General features: G+C 41.5%; 2 protein-coding genes across 2 annotated transcripts; both read left to right on the top strand.

The window, feature by feature from the left end:
• The first annotated feature begins 6,012 nt into the window (after positions 1–6,012).
• On the top strand, positions 6,013–8,830 carry cdx4 (caudal type homeobox 4). Its single transcript, XM_056440033.1, has 3 exons — positions 6,013–6,448; positions 7,689–7,834; positions 8,597–8,830. Exons 1-3 carry the CDS (start codon positions 6,013–6,015, stop codon positions 8,828–8,830), a joined length of 816 nt encoding a protein of 271 aa, XP_056296008.1.
• A 3,149-nt stretch (positions 8,831–11,979) lies between these two features.
• chic1 (cysteine-rich hydrophobic domain 1) lies at positions 11,980–17,091 on the top strand. The gene is made up of 6 exons (XM_056440153.1): positions 11,980–12,125; positions 13,217–13,271; positions 14,249–14,404; positions 14,795–14,851; positions 15,313–15,372; positions 15,950–17,091. Exons 1-6 carry the CDS (start codon positions 11,980–11,982, stop codon positions 15,998–16,000), a joined length of 525 nt encoding a protein of 174 aa, XP_056296128.1. The 3' UTR covers positions 16,001–17,091.
• Positions 17,092–18,309: the final 1,218 nt, after the last annotated feature.

Here is an 18,309-nt window from a genome sequence, read left to right as displayed (position 1 = left end):
GAAACATCAACTATTGAATAGAATGCAAACGGGTTGCTATGACACACTTGCATGTTCCCTTCAGTCAGGATACATTTTAATCACCTTGCTGATCCCCTGACTTCTCATCTGCTTTGAATCAGTATGTTCAGTAATGTCATTTTGAGCATGTTAGCGTGCCTAAGTTTAGCCTTCACAATAAGGTGAACTTCCTGTGTGAATGTTGATTTGATGTTTCTTCATCTTCATCAATCATGAAATGATTAAAATGCTCTCTTTTGCCACAGAATGATGATTTTTTAAAGAGTATATTATATCCAAGTAGGCTATATATCATGGATGTGGGAAATGTTTTCTCTCTCTCCTCTTAACAATAAAAAAATAACAAGCTTATAAACAGAAATATTGTTCTCAATCTTGCCTGCATCTTGTCATATCGTGAAAGAATCAATCAAGAGAGTCAAACACGGCTTATGTTTGCAGTCTCCTGCTTCGCATGTGTTTCGCATTACAGATGACAAACTGAGGATCGTGACTGTGTCAGCCATGCCGGCTCTAAAAATAGTAGCAGATGGTCCTGTTTGTACCTCCCTTCCTGCAGAGAAACGCTGCGGCCACTTTAATAACATAAATGAAGTTATGCAACAAACTGAATTCCTATGACCTGCTTCTTGTACAAGACGCTGTGCTCGCGGAAAGAAGGAGCGTTTGTTTCTTTGAATTAAAAAAAAAGACATTTGAGTGAGTGAGACATCGAGTTCACGTCTCTCCATGGCCACGGGGTGAACTATGCATGCATGCAGGGTTGCCAGGTCTGTGTGACAAAACCAGCCCAATGGCCAATCAAAACCAGCCCAAACCAGCCCAATGGCCAATAAAACAAGCCCAAAAAACAAGCCCAATATCAGAACTCAAAATATGCCCGTGCCAAACCATATACACTGCTTTTAAAGTCCAACAACATTGCTATCATTGCCAAATGTATTGTAATATCTACAAAGTAACAACAAATGGTTAGTATGCCAGCATTAAAAGCAGTTTTCCCGAAACAGTTATTTCACCAAGGTCCTAAAATGGCCTTGTGTAATTAGATACAGTATATTATCATAAATAAAATATAGCTCTGTGAAGGTGTAGACCAATTCACTGACGGACAAACTAACCTGTTGCTTTGTCTTGAGGCTTTCTCTTCCCTTTTCTCTCTTCCTCCCTGCCTGGACAACATGAATGTACTGTTTTTACTTCATATGCATTTACTGTAGTTCATGCAATACCTTATTTCAACTGAAACACCTTATGTTGCTTCACTATATTTTTATCATATACTTATAGTTAAATCAATGTACGCACTCGACAACTGGAGAACGGAGCAGCATTTCGAATGTGTTTCCCCGTTTTGCTGTGGTTTTGGAGATCACTGTGGTGCGCACGAATCTCGGTTTTGCAGTACCGACAACAAGCTTTGGTATCATCCCCAGCTACACGTTCTATCCATTCTTTAATTCCATTTTCACTTTCCCATTCTTTCGTATATTTCTTCCCGTATTTAGCCCACTTACCGGGTGGCATGTTTCTCCAGTGTAGCTAGCTACACTAACTACAAGACCAGAGTTGGGATCGAGCGGGTCGCGGGAGACTGAGAGCGGCGAGAGCTTTAGGTGCGTGTGTGTATGTGGGCGTGTCCCATGTCCATGTGTGTACGTGCTGATCTGGAGTCAGTTTGGTAGGATTTGGGTATAAATAAATTATTTCATTTAAAATATGGATTTTTATTTAAAGATATTCATGTAATTTGCATGCAAAATAGGTCTACCCGAACCAGCGGACAACAAATTCAACCCGCGGCAACACTTCAAAAGGAGCCCAATTCCGCGGTTAAACCGCGGAATTGGCAACACTGCATGCATGCAAACGTGATCCCTGCAGTTTCGTTGTGTCTCTATCTACTTCCGGCCTGCGTGATTGGCTTCCCGCCCTGATTAGTTTCACCTGTTGCTCGTCGGCCCCGCGGCCACCTGCCCCTCGTTATCTCTCCCAGGTGTCCTTGAGTACTTAGTCTCTGTGCGTCTCTTGTCTTGCGGTGAGTTGTGTTTGCGGTGTGATCTGCCGGCTTTACCTAACTGGCTTTTAGACATTTTGTTTGATAAAAGTGTCTCCGATGAGTCCTCACTGCAGGAGCATAAATCTCTCTCTAAAAGGTAGACTCAGTCCGACTGGAGCAGAGAGATAAACACTGACAGGCACATATGTGGACATTGTGGTGGGAACACAATATAAGATAAAATGGGTGAGCAATTACGTTAAAAAACAACTATTCACATTCAATAACAGTGATTACTTTTGATTATCAATCAGATAAATAAGTGGTCTGCTAGCAGCTGTTCAGAGTTCATACAAGTTGGTGCAGTTCGGTCTGAAACAGAAACCCAGCATGAGCCTTCAACACGTTCCGGACTCTCCGTCATCTCGTCGATCGTTTTCAAAACACTTTGCACGCTCGATATCTTGGTTCATGTCTCACCCAACTCATCCATCGATCCGCAAGGAGACCAGAAGCAGCTCATAACTAGCTCAAGTGCGCCATCTAGTGGATTCTCTTGCAGGACATGAGTGGATTTAATGTTTCTGCCAAGCGCGCCAACCACACTTCTGATTTTACTTTAAAACAACAAATTAAAAAACAACGACTGGATCGACATTTTGTAAATATATACTATCATTAAATAATGCACTTGTTATATGAGAGGCAAAACATATAGTTTGATATCCAAAACATATTGTTGGACTATATATCATTTATGATCTCAAGTATGTGAAAGCCACCATGGCTATCTTGGAGGTGTTTTTAAAAATAGATTAAAAGAGTTGGAGGTAGATTCATCTGGTTGTAGATGTTTTCTTTGACTAAGGTATGTGCACCTGTGTGAACTGGGTTATGATGACTTGAGTCTTAGTTTTGGTTTTATTCAGACTGATCAAAAAAAAATATCTTTCTTTTTTTAAATATTGTCTGTCACTGTTTCATGTTGTATTGTCTGAAACTTTGTGTAATGTGCTATTGCTGCTGTCTCGGCCAGGACACTCTTGTAAAGGAGATTTTTAATCTCAATGAGGCATTTCCTGGTTAAATAAATTTAAAATAAAAATGTAGGTTGAACCATGATGGTACATGAGCATATTTTCAGAATCGCAACGTCCTTTTGTTTAGATGGTGAGATATCCTCAGACAAAAGCTCAATAAATGTCACTTGGTGACATGACATCACTTCGCCCAAAGAGTTGCATCAAATAATTTCTCCTCAAACGTCCTTTGATTCTGTTACTAGTGATTACGCCTATACTCTTCGCCACAGATTTTTCTAAAATGATCATCGATGAAACAACATTAGGATAATTGCATTGTCATTATGATAGTATGCTCTATTTGTTTATAACAAGTTCAATGAAAGGTCTATGGGCAACTAATGTCGAATGGCATATTAATTTAACTACATAACAGTTTGTTTATAATCTACAACTATATAATCAGCGGAACAGCATGTTGTAAATATGTATCTTGTGTAATACAGTAACTTCCTGTCCTTCCGAGTAAATTAGCCATATGATGAATATGGTTGGGCTGTGACTGTGGCGTACAACACGGTGAACATCATGAAACGTTGTTGTTGGTGAGGCTGCCCTCTCGAGGTCAACAGTCCGGTGAGTGGTGAGCAGTGGTGCAGGGAGAAATGTAACTATAATTACTTTCTTACAAGTAATATTAGCATCAGAATATACCGAAAGTACAAAAAGTACTCATGAATCAGAATGACTCATTTCAGAATGATGCTATTGAATTGATTTAAATTCAGTTCAATTCCGTTTCATATAGTCCAATAACACAAATTACAAATTTGCCTCATGGCTTTACAATCTGTACACATTTGAATGTATGTATATATCTCCTTCATGTTGCAGTTTGCTTTTTATTTTAATTACTTCATATGCTGCTAGTGTGCACTCGTGTGTGGACTTGTTGATGATATTTCATATTATAAAGTATCTAATATTATTGTATCAATGTCGAAGAGGAAAAAGTACAATATTTGCATCTGAACTGCAGTGGAATAGAGTATACAGTAATTCAGAAAGGAAATACTCAAATACCACTTAAGGTCTGTAGTTAGTTAGTTAGTTAGTTAGTTAGTTAGTGAGTTTGTTAGTTAGTATTCAAACTGATTCAGCTGTTGTTCTGCAGAAATCCACATGAGGGCAGCAATGAATGTGAATAACCCTCTGTGGAGACACCAAACCAAGTGTGCCAATGCAGAACAATGTCTGGATGTAACTGAGTCTACACTGGATGCCAAATGTCTAGGAACAATTAAGAAAGACTTACAATCTTGTTTCTAAATCAATATATACAATGCACAGCGTGAAAGCATGAAGTAAGTAAATATGGGAATACTCAGTAGGCCTCCTCACAAACATGGAACTGCATGAAGTGTCATACGTCATCTTGACAGACACGTTTTAAAACGTGTTTATAGTTGGCCACGTGACTGTGACAGTTGCGAACTGTAAAGTCATCAAAAAACAAAGAAAACTAATGAAACATGTGATACTTGATTTCTCCATCAAACAGACAGCTGACCGACAACCAGGACGCTGAACGATGTACGAGTCACAGAAGTCAGCCAACTCGATTAGACTCATAAATACGGTGTGGTCAATAAACAGATACTTTAGGGACATCAATCAGCATGTATGACTTATAGACAAGCCAATTAGGCAGGCTGCTAAAGAGAGGCCCGGAGACACCTGTCAAATTAATCACAAACATATTAAGAAATGGCACACAAAAAATACGAGAATAACTATATGGCGTATAACGATCAAAGGGGCGCAATCAGCTCAGATTGATATTAAATAGAGAAAACGTGCTTTGGGAAATGATTCAGGCCTTTTCAGTATATGCTCCGCGTGTTGCTTTGACGTGCATTTAGTTTGCAGCCAGCGACATAAAGACTGGTGAGTGGGTCTAAAAGCGTTTTTCTTTTCAAACTACCATCTTTATTCGGGCAGTTCCATGAGATTCGTGGCACGCACAAGACACGAACACTGAAAAACAAATCCTCTGTATTTTTAGGAGCCGGTGGTGACTGATGTGTGGAGAGCCGCTGTTTGTCACAGGGGGGTTGTTGAAGTCTCCTTGTAACCGGAATTAGCTGTGAAGTGCGACCTTGAGGTGTGAACACGGAATATGAAAGGTCCTGCTTGCTTCAAGAGAAAGTCTCTCGTATATGCGTCGCATCTAGTTTGCAAATGAATCTCTGAACAAATACAACGGGAGTTACGTGTGAAGCGTGGTTGGAAACTGTTGAATTCACATAATAACAACAGAGTTTTGACAAAAAATAAATACATGTCTTGGATGTTCTGGATTTAGTTTGGAGAGATACAACGATTGAGTTAATGTGAACAAATAAGTTCCTGGCTGTAATGTAAAATTGTTCTAACATAGTTGCCTCTTGTAAGTGAATGCTTCTAACATTTATAATGTAATAAAATATATCTCCGCGCAATTACGCACAGGCCTTTTTGGCTTAGTGCATTTGTGGACGTGTTGCCTCGGTTTATTGCGGGGTGTGCAGCTGATAGGCCGTGGTGTTGATTTATTCATGGTGTGGAGGACTCCTGCTCGGGATAGGCCCACTGTCAGGTGATGACGCGCTGCAGGACAGACGCCAGGGGACAGCTGGGCCTGCCGCACTACTCACTCTCATTTTAATGCAAATCTCCAAGAGTTTGGGAGTTGGCTAACGTCAAGAAGGCCTTAGTACCTTTGCCATCTTGTCAACAGAGACACATCATGTGAGGCTGGAGACAGGCTGGAACTACCTCGCATTTTACACTGGGACCTCATTTGGACTAAAAGAGCAGAAGGATTCTTTTTTGAACAGTTTCAGGGAAACAATGTCGCCTTAAAATAGGCTACATTATTCCCTTTGCTGTTACAATACATTTCATCGTTTAATTTTTTTTCTACAAATCATGTATGTGGGATACATTCTGGATAAAGAAAGCGGCATGTATCACCAGGGGCCAGTAAGAAGAACGGGCATCAATCTGCCTCCACAGAACTTTGTTTCTACACCTCAGTACGCTGACTTTACTGGATACCATCATGTGCCAAACATGGATACGCACGCGCAGTCTTCGGGGAGTTGGGGACCCACTTATGGCGCTCAGAGGGAGGACTGGGGCGCATACAGTCTAGGACCACCTAATACTATTCCTACACCTATGAACAACTCCTCTCCTGCACAAGTTCCTTACTGCTCATCTGAGTACAATCATATGCATCCTTCAGGATCTGCGGTGTTACAGCCGCCGCCGGAGAACGTTAACGTTGCACAACTTTCTCCTGATAGAGAAAGGCGCAATTCATTCCAGTGGATGAGTAAAAATGCACAAGCATCTTCTACAGGTGAGAGCATCATCTTAAACATTGTGCCACAATTATGTATTACAAATTGGCCTTGGTCTTAGGACATTAGTATCTTGCGCATCTCAGTTCATGTTTCCGCTCGAGTCTTTCTTTCTGGCATGTCATTTAATAAAATAGTGTCGCATTTGTTTAATAAAAACAAGGGACGAACTTAAAGACATATTGAAAGGAATTGTCCAAAGAAGAGTAGACCACCTCATGCAGGTTGCTTACATTTGGGCTAATATAAGTTTACAATGTAAATACAATGATAATGTAGGTCTAGAATCGTATAGACATCTATTAAATATGAATACTGAATTACATAATATTGGCAGCAGAGAGAGACAGTCAAACGTGTCCATAAAACATTTCCATATATCATAATTCTGATGGGTAAATGGACTGAAAGCCAGCAGCCCTGTCTACTGTATTCTCTCCTGTGGTGTATATCAAAAAGGTGTTAGGAATCGGCGCCAGGCCCAGTTGTGATGGTAATGTCATTATTCCTGGAGATGTGAGGTCGACTTCCCTGTCACATTGTTGGGTGTTTCGAGTGTTATCCGTCATATCCAGGCGGTGGCCTTTGCTTTCATCACCTCTTCACTTTGATATGCACCAACCTCCCTTTCCTCTCCGAGAGTTATATTGCCGGAAAGAGGGACTCTTTTCACAGCCTGTGTCGAGTAGTATACGCTGTAGACCTTTAGAGAGGCGTACATGGCCGTTTAAAATCACATATTTATCAATTATGAGGGTCTGGGACTTATATTAATTAAGTCAATTTACCTCCGGGTTATGCGGGGACCTACTTTTTGTATACTTTTGATAAGATGTGTCATCGTCCGCAGTTTGTTATCAAACTTGCTTAAAGTAAAAGTGAACATGCACATATAACAAGTCTGTAAAATGGTATCAGCATCAACTCCAGCGATGTGCGTCCTATCTCCTGTGACGTGTGTTTCCTTTTAACTTGTCAGTAGAGGATCTGGTTGGCAGTTTGAGATTCACTGTACTCCAGCTGTCATCAAAGCGAGTTGAAAAAGCTCAATTTGCGTATATCTGTGGAGAAAGCAGAGATGTGTATTTAAGAGGCAGCTAATAAAGATGCCATGTGCAGATATGCCGGTCCTGGCATGCAGCCTCCTCTCTGTACATCTTCCAGTTCAACCGCCTGGCTGCTGGAAGGGAAGAAGCGCAATACCAATGCTGTGTGTTTTCCTTCTTGTCGCCTTCGCAGGTAAAACAAGAACGAAGGAGAAATACAGGGTAGTTTACACAGACCATCAGAGGCTGGAGCTGGAGAAGGAGTTTCATTTCAACAGATACATCACCATCAGGAGGAAATCTGAACTGGCTCTCAACCTCGGTCTGTCAGAAAGACAGGTATGTCTAAATCAGAGTGCTTCGGCCTGGTTTATTTTTTATGCAGAAAAAATACGACATTTAAATATACGACACACAGCCTGTAGGAGCAGTAATGGAAACCTCATTAAAATATGTTCACACTTGCAACTTACAAAATGAGGCCTGAAGAAAACATGCCAATTTCATCATCAAAATAATGGTTATTCTGCTTATTTACATCTATGAATACGTTTGCATTGGATATATTTAAAGACACCTCAACCCCTGATACAATGTCTGTAGTTATTTTTTCTATTAATTATATATTATATGTTTGATAATTAAATCCTAAGATTACAAACATGTTATGATCATTTGTTGTTATTTCGAATATTATATGTTTTAATCCTTTTCAAATTATAGCCAAATTAAATACTAATTATTGATATGTAATTATTATATTTATATGTTTTATTGTTAATTTTTTATGTCCTTTCCGTTTTATAATAGGCAATGTGTTGAATTTTATTTTGGTAAGTAATGGCATGTCTATCTAGGCATATCGTTTGTTTTAATTATATTACAAATATAGGGCTGGCATGGAGATCAAACGAGTTCAAAACCTAATAAAGTGTATGAGTATATTATAATTACCGTGTATTTAATGTGCATTATTTGTTTCCTATCCAGTAATATCTATTCATAAATTCTGTTTATTTTCATTATTTTTTATGCCAATGCATGGGAGAAGTAAGCACCCACTGATATTAATTTAATTTTCTTTTCTTGGTGACACTTCAGGTTAAAATCTGGTTTCAGAACCGCAGAGCCAAAGAGAGGAAACTGATCAAGAAGAAGCTGGGCCAGTCTGACGGCAGCGGGGGATCTGTGCACAGTGACCCGGGTTCGGTGAGCCCTCTGCCGGTGCCGGGGTCTCTCAGTCCCTCAGACATCCACAACTCTATGTACCCTCCTCAGGGAATGAACACCTTGCCATCTATCAGGAATATACAGCAAGTGACTGTGACCCAGTGAGCAGCTCACCTCCGGACCATCGAACACAAAGAGCACTGCGACACGCTGACTGCAGGACACTTGATAGGCAGCCATGGATCTCGCGTCCTGAAGCACAACGCTGTGGATAAAGAGTGCATTTATAGCAACAAAATGGAGGCTCTTGACATATTGCTTTTTAATAGAATAGTTCTAATAACGTGGGGACTTAAAAAAAAAAAAAAAAAATCGACGTGTTTCAAACTTAAAAGCTTTTAATTGTTTGTGAGTTAATAAGATATACATATCATTTTTTTGGTATGTGATGAAGTGTATGTGAATAAAACGATAATTCAGGGACATTTTAATGAAGTTTTAAACTGGATTGTATGTAGCGCGTGCCACACAAACTGCTCTGACTGGACAAATCATTTACAAACGTGTTTTCAGCACATTGTTATAAGTAAAGCAGGAACCAGCTGATACGGGTCGTGTGGTGGCAAAATGTAAATAAAATGTTGTTGTTTTTGCAGTAAGCCTGTCATTTTTGTTATTTCTGAGTATTTGCAACGCTTGGATACGTTTTGTATTCGAAATGCTTTTATGTGCTACAGTATTATACAGCATGTACGCGTTTCTCCACGGATACAGTTACACACCCAGGCACACACGTGTGAGCCTTTCAGAAATGAACATCTAAAAGTAACTGTATGGCTTTTATTCGTATGCTTGTTTTAAATGTGTATTCAACATGCTCCTAAGATGATTTAAGAAATATATTATTCCCCATACAATTAGCATAACGATCTTTTGAAATAAAATAAAATATGTGTGGAACTGTAACAATAGGCTATTTCTCTCCTAAGTTATACAGACATGTTCATTCAATGCATCTATTTTTCATTTGGACAAAGGGCTCATTTCCAGAGCAGCAAAACAACAACATGTTCTCATTAACTCTGAAAGTGCCTCACTCGTGACTTAAAACCAACCAGCATGTGTCAACAATGGAAATTATGTTTTGTTCTTCAATGGCAAGAACGGCAATAGAATGGCATTTATTCGTTTCGTTTTTAACATACTTCAAAACCGGTAGTATATGTTATCAGCAGGTGCGCTTTCAGAGTATGTCAGAGCATTTACACCTATCGGCAGTGGTGTAGTGGGCGTTGGACGCGGGGGTACGCCGTACCCCCACTTATTTGGAGCATGATTTTTTTTTTTTTTTAAATAGTCTAATAAATATAAAAATCATTGCCAGTGTTATCAGTTGCAAGTGTGTATGTGTTGTCATAATGACAACATAATACATTTCACAGTAATTATAATAAAAAATAAAAACTATTTCTATTATGATTCGTCATCACGCTCGTGATGCAAAAAGCAGACGGCGCTGCGCCAGAGTCCTGCAAAAACAGCGATTCCGGGTGGTATTTTTTCAACAAAAACGTTATACACTTTGTACAGCAGATCACCCCTAAACCAGAGAGAGCTGGCTGAGTGTGCTGCTGATTTGCATAAACAAATAGGAAAAATAGGCCGTGTGTTGAGCACGAGATGGGTGGCCAGCTCCTATCGCACAGTATCCGCTGTTTGGAATAACTTCGAGTCACTATGTGCACACTTTAGCTTTGCGAAGACAGATGAGAAACGATCAGCAAACGATCGAAAGCTGTATGAAGGTCTGTTAAAGCGGCTGACTTCAAAGCAGTTCCTTTTAGATTTAGCGCTCATGTGTGATACACTGAATGAGTTAGCCCTGTTGTCAGAATGTTTGCAAAAGCGCACGACATCAGTAGCCTACGCCGACAAACTGATCCACCGGAGCATTCGTTTTATCAATGGACTGGGGAGCGACCTGGGACCAAGGTCCTTGCAGCTGAAAATGCCATATCAGAAGGCAGACTGGGCACAGTTGTGCTCACAGACAACTCCAAAATCGTCACCATCAATCGTCAACAATTTCTCCGGAGTCTAAGCAACAACCTTAGCCATAGAATGTTCACTACTGCATCATCTCGTGGAGCAGCCTCGCAGGCCCAGTCGGACACAGACTATGTTCACTTGCTCGCTCAACTGAAAGTCCTGGAACGCGACAACTGGCCACCAGCTCAGACCATGCCGCCTGGCTACGGAGAGGTGCAAGTGAGTGAACTGTGCCAACGATTCAGGCTGCCGACTGTAAATGCAATAAATGCATTCCGAGACTTTGTGGAGAGCACTGTAGACGATGCTACACCTGCCGAGCTCAGGCCCTTGATGAACTGCACTAGACTGATACCATGCAGCACGGCAGAATGTGAAAGGGGATTCAGCCAGATGAATCTGATCATCACCCCAACGCGCAACAGGTTGCTGGTTGAACGGGTATCCACCTTGATGTTCATAAAGCTACATGGTCCACCTCTGACCCAGTGGGATCCGACAGGATATGTAACAACTTGGCTGAGACGACATCGCTCAGCTGAAGACAAGAGGTCACGACAGGCTGCAGCCGAATCTGGCAAGGATCCAGACCCACTGTGGCGTTTCCTCTGAATGATTTCAACGGTGAGTAACACGGATTTTTTGCAGCAACTAAAGTAGGACTAGGCATACCGGTGGTTTCTGTAGACCTGTCTGCCCGTTTTGTGATTGCACTGCACGCGTGCGCACTTATGTGGCATTGTTTGGGATGACCTAATTAAAATAGCGTCCCCCCAGTAAAAAAATCCCCACTACACCACTGCCTATCGGGCCATATTGTAACTCATTTTTAAGCTCGACTCCTGAACCTTTAGTCTGTGAGGCATATGTTCAGGCTTAAGGGTTCACAGTGTTGTTTAACTAGTTTAGGTGACATGTTTATTGTCATGTGGTAAGACTGACTTTTTTGAGAGCTGGACTTCCCTGACTTTGCTCCATGTGCATGTCTGAAGAAGTTAATTCCCTAATGTAAACTGAAGAAGTTAATTCCCTAATGTAAACTGCAGGAATACATATCTGTCGTTTCAGCATATTACACAGATATAGTGTTTGATTCTTGTTATTATCTATATCTGTCACGTCTCGCTAATGCCAGATAGTGTTAGTGTTGTTCAAAGTGCGTGGCTCTGGTCCCCCTGAACACAGAGGGGCGATGATCACTCCCTGTGGAGGTTGTGGTCCGCGCGCCCGCTCGTGCGTCAGTGCGCAGCCCCGCTGGAGACGTCATGAGCGTCTTACTACCCAACATGGCGGACTTTGATACCATTTATGAGTTGGAAGACGAAGAGGATGAGCACGTAGTGAGTGAGGAGCGCCTGCCCAGGTACTGCCCGGAGCCCGTGGTGCTGCGAGGGGCCGGGCACATCACAGTGTAAGCAGAGTCGTGTTTGTCGCTTGTGTCTTTCCCGGCGTCGCTTTGTCGCTTTGTTGTCCTCATCCTTTAGCCCGTGTAGCTAGCCTGCGAGCTGGCGCTACACTCACAGTCGACCACACGTCCCGTCACGGGGACCGTTGGTTTCACCGTGAACGCAACCAAACACTAAACGAACGTTAACGGGTTTTCATCCCCATGGCAACAGCGAACGTGGTCGGCTAGCAACCGATATTCGTTGCGAGGCAAGTGTACGTGTGGTGTTTTGGTGCGCTCGAGGAGGTTGTTATCGGACAGACTCGCGCACCATCACCAGACATTTGAAAGTTAATGTTCTCTTCACATTGTCAACGGCGCCATTATAGTCCGGGGCGTTTCTTTACTGCGAGTTTCCTAATTGTTTTTTTTCACGTGGTGTTCGCGACTCTGCTGCATTTTATTGCACTTCGTGAGTTCGAGCTTTAAGCACGCCAGTCCCCCAAAGTGACGTCATGTAGTGAGGAGAGTATTATTTCGGGGGATATTGTCATCGCTGTCGTCATCGTAAGATCCTCCCTCACCTTCACCACAACGTTAGCCGGACAAGCAGACTGTTCTGAGCATCTGAATTATCATTTGACAAAAACATATTCAGGATGTCCATTTTCTTTAACTTAATACTATCTGTTACTTTTCACACGTGCATTGCTACTGTGAGCGTTGACCTTTCCAGACACAGGAGCATTTTTCTGGGGAACCTAAATACAAGTAACGGCAGTATTATCCCCTTTAATTACTAGAAGCGACCACACACAACCTTGTGAATGTCACATCAAGTCTCCAGTTTTAACTAGCTACAGCTGAACAATAAAGCAGCAATGGCTTATGGGAAGTTTGGAACTGTTCACTTATTCATTCATATTAATTTAGTTGTTGGGAAGTGTGACTTGAAGGGATTTTTCAAATAATAATCTATTATTGGTTTATTGGTGATATGAAGCGTAGTCATCTGGACCCCTGCATGTTTACACTGTCTTAGAAGAAAACAGGTGTGTGTATGTGTGTGGTCAACTGAAATAAACTTTAAAAACGTTTTGTTTTTCTTTTTCCAGATTTGGACTGAGCAACAGATTTGACACAGAATTTCCCTCTGTTCTCACGGGAAAGGTACATTTTTTTTTTTTTGCACTTCATTCTTGCAAGCAGCTTTCTGTTCAATTCCAAGTGGGAAGAATCAAGCAATTAAGGCCACAGTGAATCAGTTGTTCCTTTGGGCCTTTAATGGCCCCTACTTCCCCAAACCACCCCATTCAAACCTCTCCGAGAGGTTTTGATCTGGTGGAGCTGCATTTCAAGTAACGCACCATGGTGTATAGAAAAGAGCCTGAATGTGCTGCTGTCCATCTCTGTAAATGAGTAAGCCGTCTATGGGGCTCAGTTGGCGGGGACCCCAGTGTTTTTGAGGGTCCGGCTCCCGGTGATAAAATAATGAAATGAAGACTCTGCTGTAGACAAGAAAGGAAAGCTTCCTGGGTCGGACGCAGAAACACAAAAAGGCTGCAGGGGTAAGAGCAGGCCGAGGGAAGTGTGGGGCAATAAAAAGTACCTTCAGTATTGTGACCCAGGGTGACATGTGATGGATGAGGTCACAATTATGATGATTGAAGGGTGCAGATCAGGCCCTGCTGGGCTTTATTCTGAGGTCTTTGGCTGTTTGCAAAGAGACCTTTGCATCCTGTCATAAAAGATTACGACCCCTGTTTTATGGCGTACAGACTCGGCGAGGAATGAGCATCCATTCAAGTTGTTTGGTCGGCGCTGCCACAGGCTCTGCGCTTATCTCTCCTTTGAGCCCCTCTTTGCCTTGAACGGTCTGGAGCTCGGTTAGCAAATCGGAGGCAAGCTATTTAGAGATCTCATCTCATCTCTGGACAACATCTGCAATTATCTACCTGTTGTTTTTTCTGAAGCTCTTTGATCTTTGTGCCCAATTGTGAGCAATTAGGAATATTTCATGTCAGCACCACCTACAAACATTTGAATTGTCGCTTTCAATTTTCTGGTAATTCCCTCCAGTGCACACGGCCTCAGGGAGCTGTTCATTTTGGTACACGCACATCTATCCCTTCTCTCTTTTCTTCTAGGTAGCACCAGAAGAATTCAAAACCAGCATCAGCAGGGCGAACGCGTGTTTGAAGAAGAACGTGCCGGTGAATGTGAAGTGGCTTCTTTGCGGCTGCCTGTGCTGCTGCTGTACAGTAGGCTGCAGTCTATGGCCTGTTATCTGCCTCAACAAGAGAGTAGGTTCCACACCTCTTGTGACGAGCGTTGGACAGTTTAACTCTCCCTTACATCAGCGCTGATTACTCAGGGGCTGTTATGGCAATTCAGCCGCATTGGTCTAAGTGTAGAGGGTAATAACAACTCGTGTTCAATTAGTGGCTCTGTAGAAATGACGCATTACGCTGCATAGTTCTTCTCCTGCCCAGCGCAAGGGTGTGTCATTTGAAGGTGGTATTACCACTCAGAATTGATGGCAACAAACTGGAAATTACTAGCTGGTAAATTGGGAGTTCAGTCCATAAATCCTCACACTGGCCGTTTACTGTTACCTGTTAAAGTGTTAATTTGAGTAATGAGTATTCTGCAGCTTGCCTCAATGTACATGCATTTGTTTTCTCCTCCAACAGACAAGGCGGTCTATTCATAAATTGTTAGAGTGGGAAAATAATCGATTATACCACAAGGTAAGAATGACAAATTGCAGATTAGCACCTGTGTGAAAGTGCTTATTTGTCTGTGCCGCTGTGCAGTGCAAGTTGAGTATCATCGTGATGGATAATGACTATTAATCTGTCTTGTAAACTCAAACCTGCCACACAAGTCCCTTAAAGCGGAGTCCGATCTGCTGCACGAGGTCTGAGAGGACCGTGAGGTCAGCAGTCAAACGCTGTGTTAGTTTTGTCTCTCAGCAACAAATTACAGCTAGTAGCTGTGCAAAGGTATAAAGGAAGCTCTTCAGGGTGTCTGGCCACAGTTTGACCCCGGCGAGACCAGACAGTCCTGCTCCTAAATTCCCCCGACACTAAAGGGGAGATTTCAGACAGATTTTCCTTTGTTTGTTTGTGCGTGCGTGTGCGCGTGTCTGTGTCTGTTGGAGAGTGGGAGAGATGTTAATTCATTGTGTCTGTGTCTTTTCTACTTTCAGCTGGGGCTGCACTGGAAACTCAGCAAAAGGAAATGTGAAAGCAGTAATATGATGGAATATGTAAGTAGGCAGTCTAAAAAAAACAATGAATTATTGTATTATTGCGCAACTCTTTTTGATTGTATTCATTAGCGATTCCTCTGCAGATTATTTTCTTGACTAATCCATCAATCGTGTTATAAAATAGTAAAGAATGCCCATTATAATTTCCCAAAGTCCAAGGTAATGGCCTTAATTGTCTTGTTTTGTATGACCAACAGTCCAAAACACAATACATTTAAGTTACTATCATATAATTATTGCAGAGAAATACCAAAACATGCTCATATTTGAGACGCGAGAGCCAGCGCATGTGTGCTTAAAAAATGACTTCAACAATCGGTTATCAAATAGTTGTTGATCGGATCTTCAATAAGTTTCCTTAAAAAAACAAAAGCCTGTTGCAAATGAGTTTGATATAAACATTGTTCTAGGAGACAGTGTTACTATATCAGGATTCTGTTGTCTGTTTTTGTTAATACGGTTCATTATAGGTCACTTCATTGGAAAGGAAAGCCTTTGAAAAATATAGCATGACCATTATGTCTATCCATCTTGCAGTTGTATAATCATTTGCTTTGCATTTCTCTCTCTGTAGGTCATTCTTATAGATTTCGAAGCGAAATATCCTATATTCCGCCCGGACTGAGGCGGCTGTCAAAAGACTGGATGTGTGGCCCTTGAATCTTTTCCTTAGTGCCTTGTATATACAGTATGCTGGAATAAGGGTCTGCAGCGTTGTCTCATGGCGACCCAGTACATCGCCCACCGTGTACATTAGACTTTGCAACACTGTCACTTTGCTTTAGAGCAGATTTTTGCACATTTTCCCGACAGAACTCGACATGTCCCCTTCGTTGCACTCGGATGTGTTTCTGTTACATGTGACAAACAAGTGCATTTACCCCAAAGAACCATCAACCTATCCCATCACAGTAATCCCTTTGCAAAGAATGTGATGCCTCCACCTTCCTTAACTACCCTTGCCTTATGTATACTTTTAGAAAAACTCTAAATGTAGGAGGAGGAAGGCTCCAGGTAGTTCAACAAGTCTGTAGATGTTCCCGCTGCTTGCTGGATTACTCTCGTTGAATCCAGTTCTTTGCAAGTAGATGGGATGGTTGAAGTTGCCTAACGTACAGTACGTTATCAAACTGTTACTTCTTTACATCTGAACTTCTCTACATGGGAACTAGCTAGTAAAATAACTTGACCTGTAAATACCATGTTAGGATAAGCTGTACAGTGGTTTACCATTGTTTACATCTACGTTACCTAGTTCTTTAGTTGTTTTGCCAATATGTTGCTGTACCATAGTTTTAATTATTGAAAGATGTCTCCGTACCTTTCTAGTTTATATGGACCTGTTTACCTTGTAAGCCATAAAGTTACAATGTACATGACGCCAGAGTTCGGACCAGTTGTTGCATTGAGCCCAGTAGAAAGTCAGGATTTCAGCCGATAACGCATCCTGAAGATTCCTCCACAGCAGTGCATGTCGCCATGTGGTGTTTGCCAATAAAGATGAGATTCAATCGGTTGTCATCCGTTAAACCGTAACTGACAAATGTTCACATCCCGGATGTGCAGCGGCAGGATGTCGATTTAAAGTCTGCATATACACTATCTATTTTTAACAAATAATTTCAACCCGTGTGTGTGTGTGTGTGTGTGTGTGTGTGTGTGTGTGTGTGTGTGTGTGTGTGTGTGTGTGTGTGTGTGTGTGTGTGTGTGTGTGTGTGTGTGTGTGTGTGTGTGTGTGTGTGTGTGTGTGTGTGTGTGTGTGTGTGTGTGTGTGTGTGTGTGTGTGTGTGTGTGTGTGTGTGTGTGTGTCACAGATGGGCCTTTTGTTTGTCATGTTGTCCAGTGTTAGTATTATTTTCCTGACCATTGGTCCAGAGTGTTGCATTAGAGAGCCTCTGGAATAGTTGGTGAACCACAGAGAAGATGGGTTGAAATGATTTCTCTTGTACAAAGGAGATTTTAAATCCTCCCAGTATTGTCCATGTTCCCAATGTTTGTCATTGTGACCTAATCCCGACAGAGAGAAAATAAATTGTTAATTTTGAAATGTCTTCTTTTTTCATTTAAAACCATTTTGTCATTTACTGTCACCCTCAATGAATGATGTCATCTTAGTAAAAACAGATCATCATCATGATGCCACAGACATATGTCCATTTGTCATGTTTAACAAGAGGTTAGATCGTTAACTTTAACAAGTCGGTCTGCAATTAGTCGACACCTTTGTAAAAGTCAGGAATGTTGTTACTATAACTGCTACTTTCTCAAGTTATGGATCAGTGGTCAGAGAATACTGGACCATGTCTTTACTTTATCTCCACACAACCCCCGAACACTGAAGCGGGGGGCTTCAGTCTGGCTGGTTTTATGGTCCTTTGTTTTCACATTCAGTCGTCTCCTGGTTAGCTTCCAGTAACCATTTACTCCGGTGCTCCAGTAGCTTTAAGCCGCCACGAGTTCATTTAGTAGAATTTATAATGTAGTACAATATAGACGAAGCCATCTGAAGAACATCTAAAATTATTATATTTTATTTTTGAGACGTGAACAAGTCACTTGTCTCTAATTTTACATTTGGATCTTTACTTCTACATCGAGAAATATTGTACATACTCCACGAATTCCATCTTTACTTAGTAGTTCTTATGATTTATGAGGTCAACAGTCAGAATGATAAAGTCTAAACTTGTCCTGCAATAAGAATTATGTTGCTTTGGATATTTGTGCTAATATTGATGTGGGTAGAGTGTCTGAGTACTTCTTCCACGACGGTTTGTTTGTTCACAAACCATTTTTTATGTTTCATGTACATATGACTGAACAAAAGTAGAATTCGGAAAACATTAATTTCAGAGACTGAAATAGGTAAAAACGTAGGTCACTTCTGTATTCTTTACAGTTTCTGTCCACTAGGTGTCAGACTGAGCCATGAAC

Source organism: Pseudoliparis swirei, chromosome 19 (assembly GCF_029220125.1).
Source record: "Pseudoliparis swirei isolate HS2019 ecotype Mariana Trench chromosome 19, NWPU_hadal_v1, whole genome shotgun sequence".
NCBI lineage: Eukaryota > Metazoa > Chordata > Actinopteri > Perciformes > Liparidae > Pseudoliparis > Pseudoliparis swirei.
This window is presented reverse-complemented; position numbering and strand designations above follow the sequence as displayed.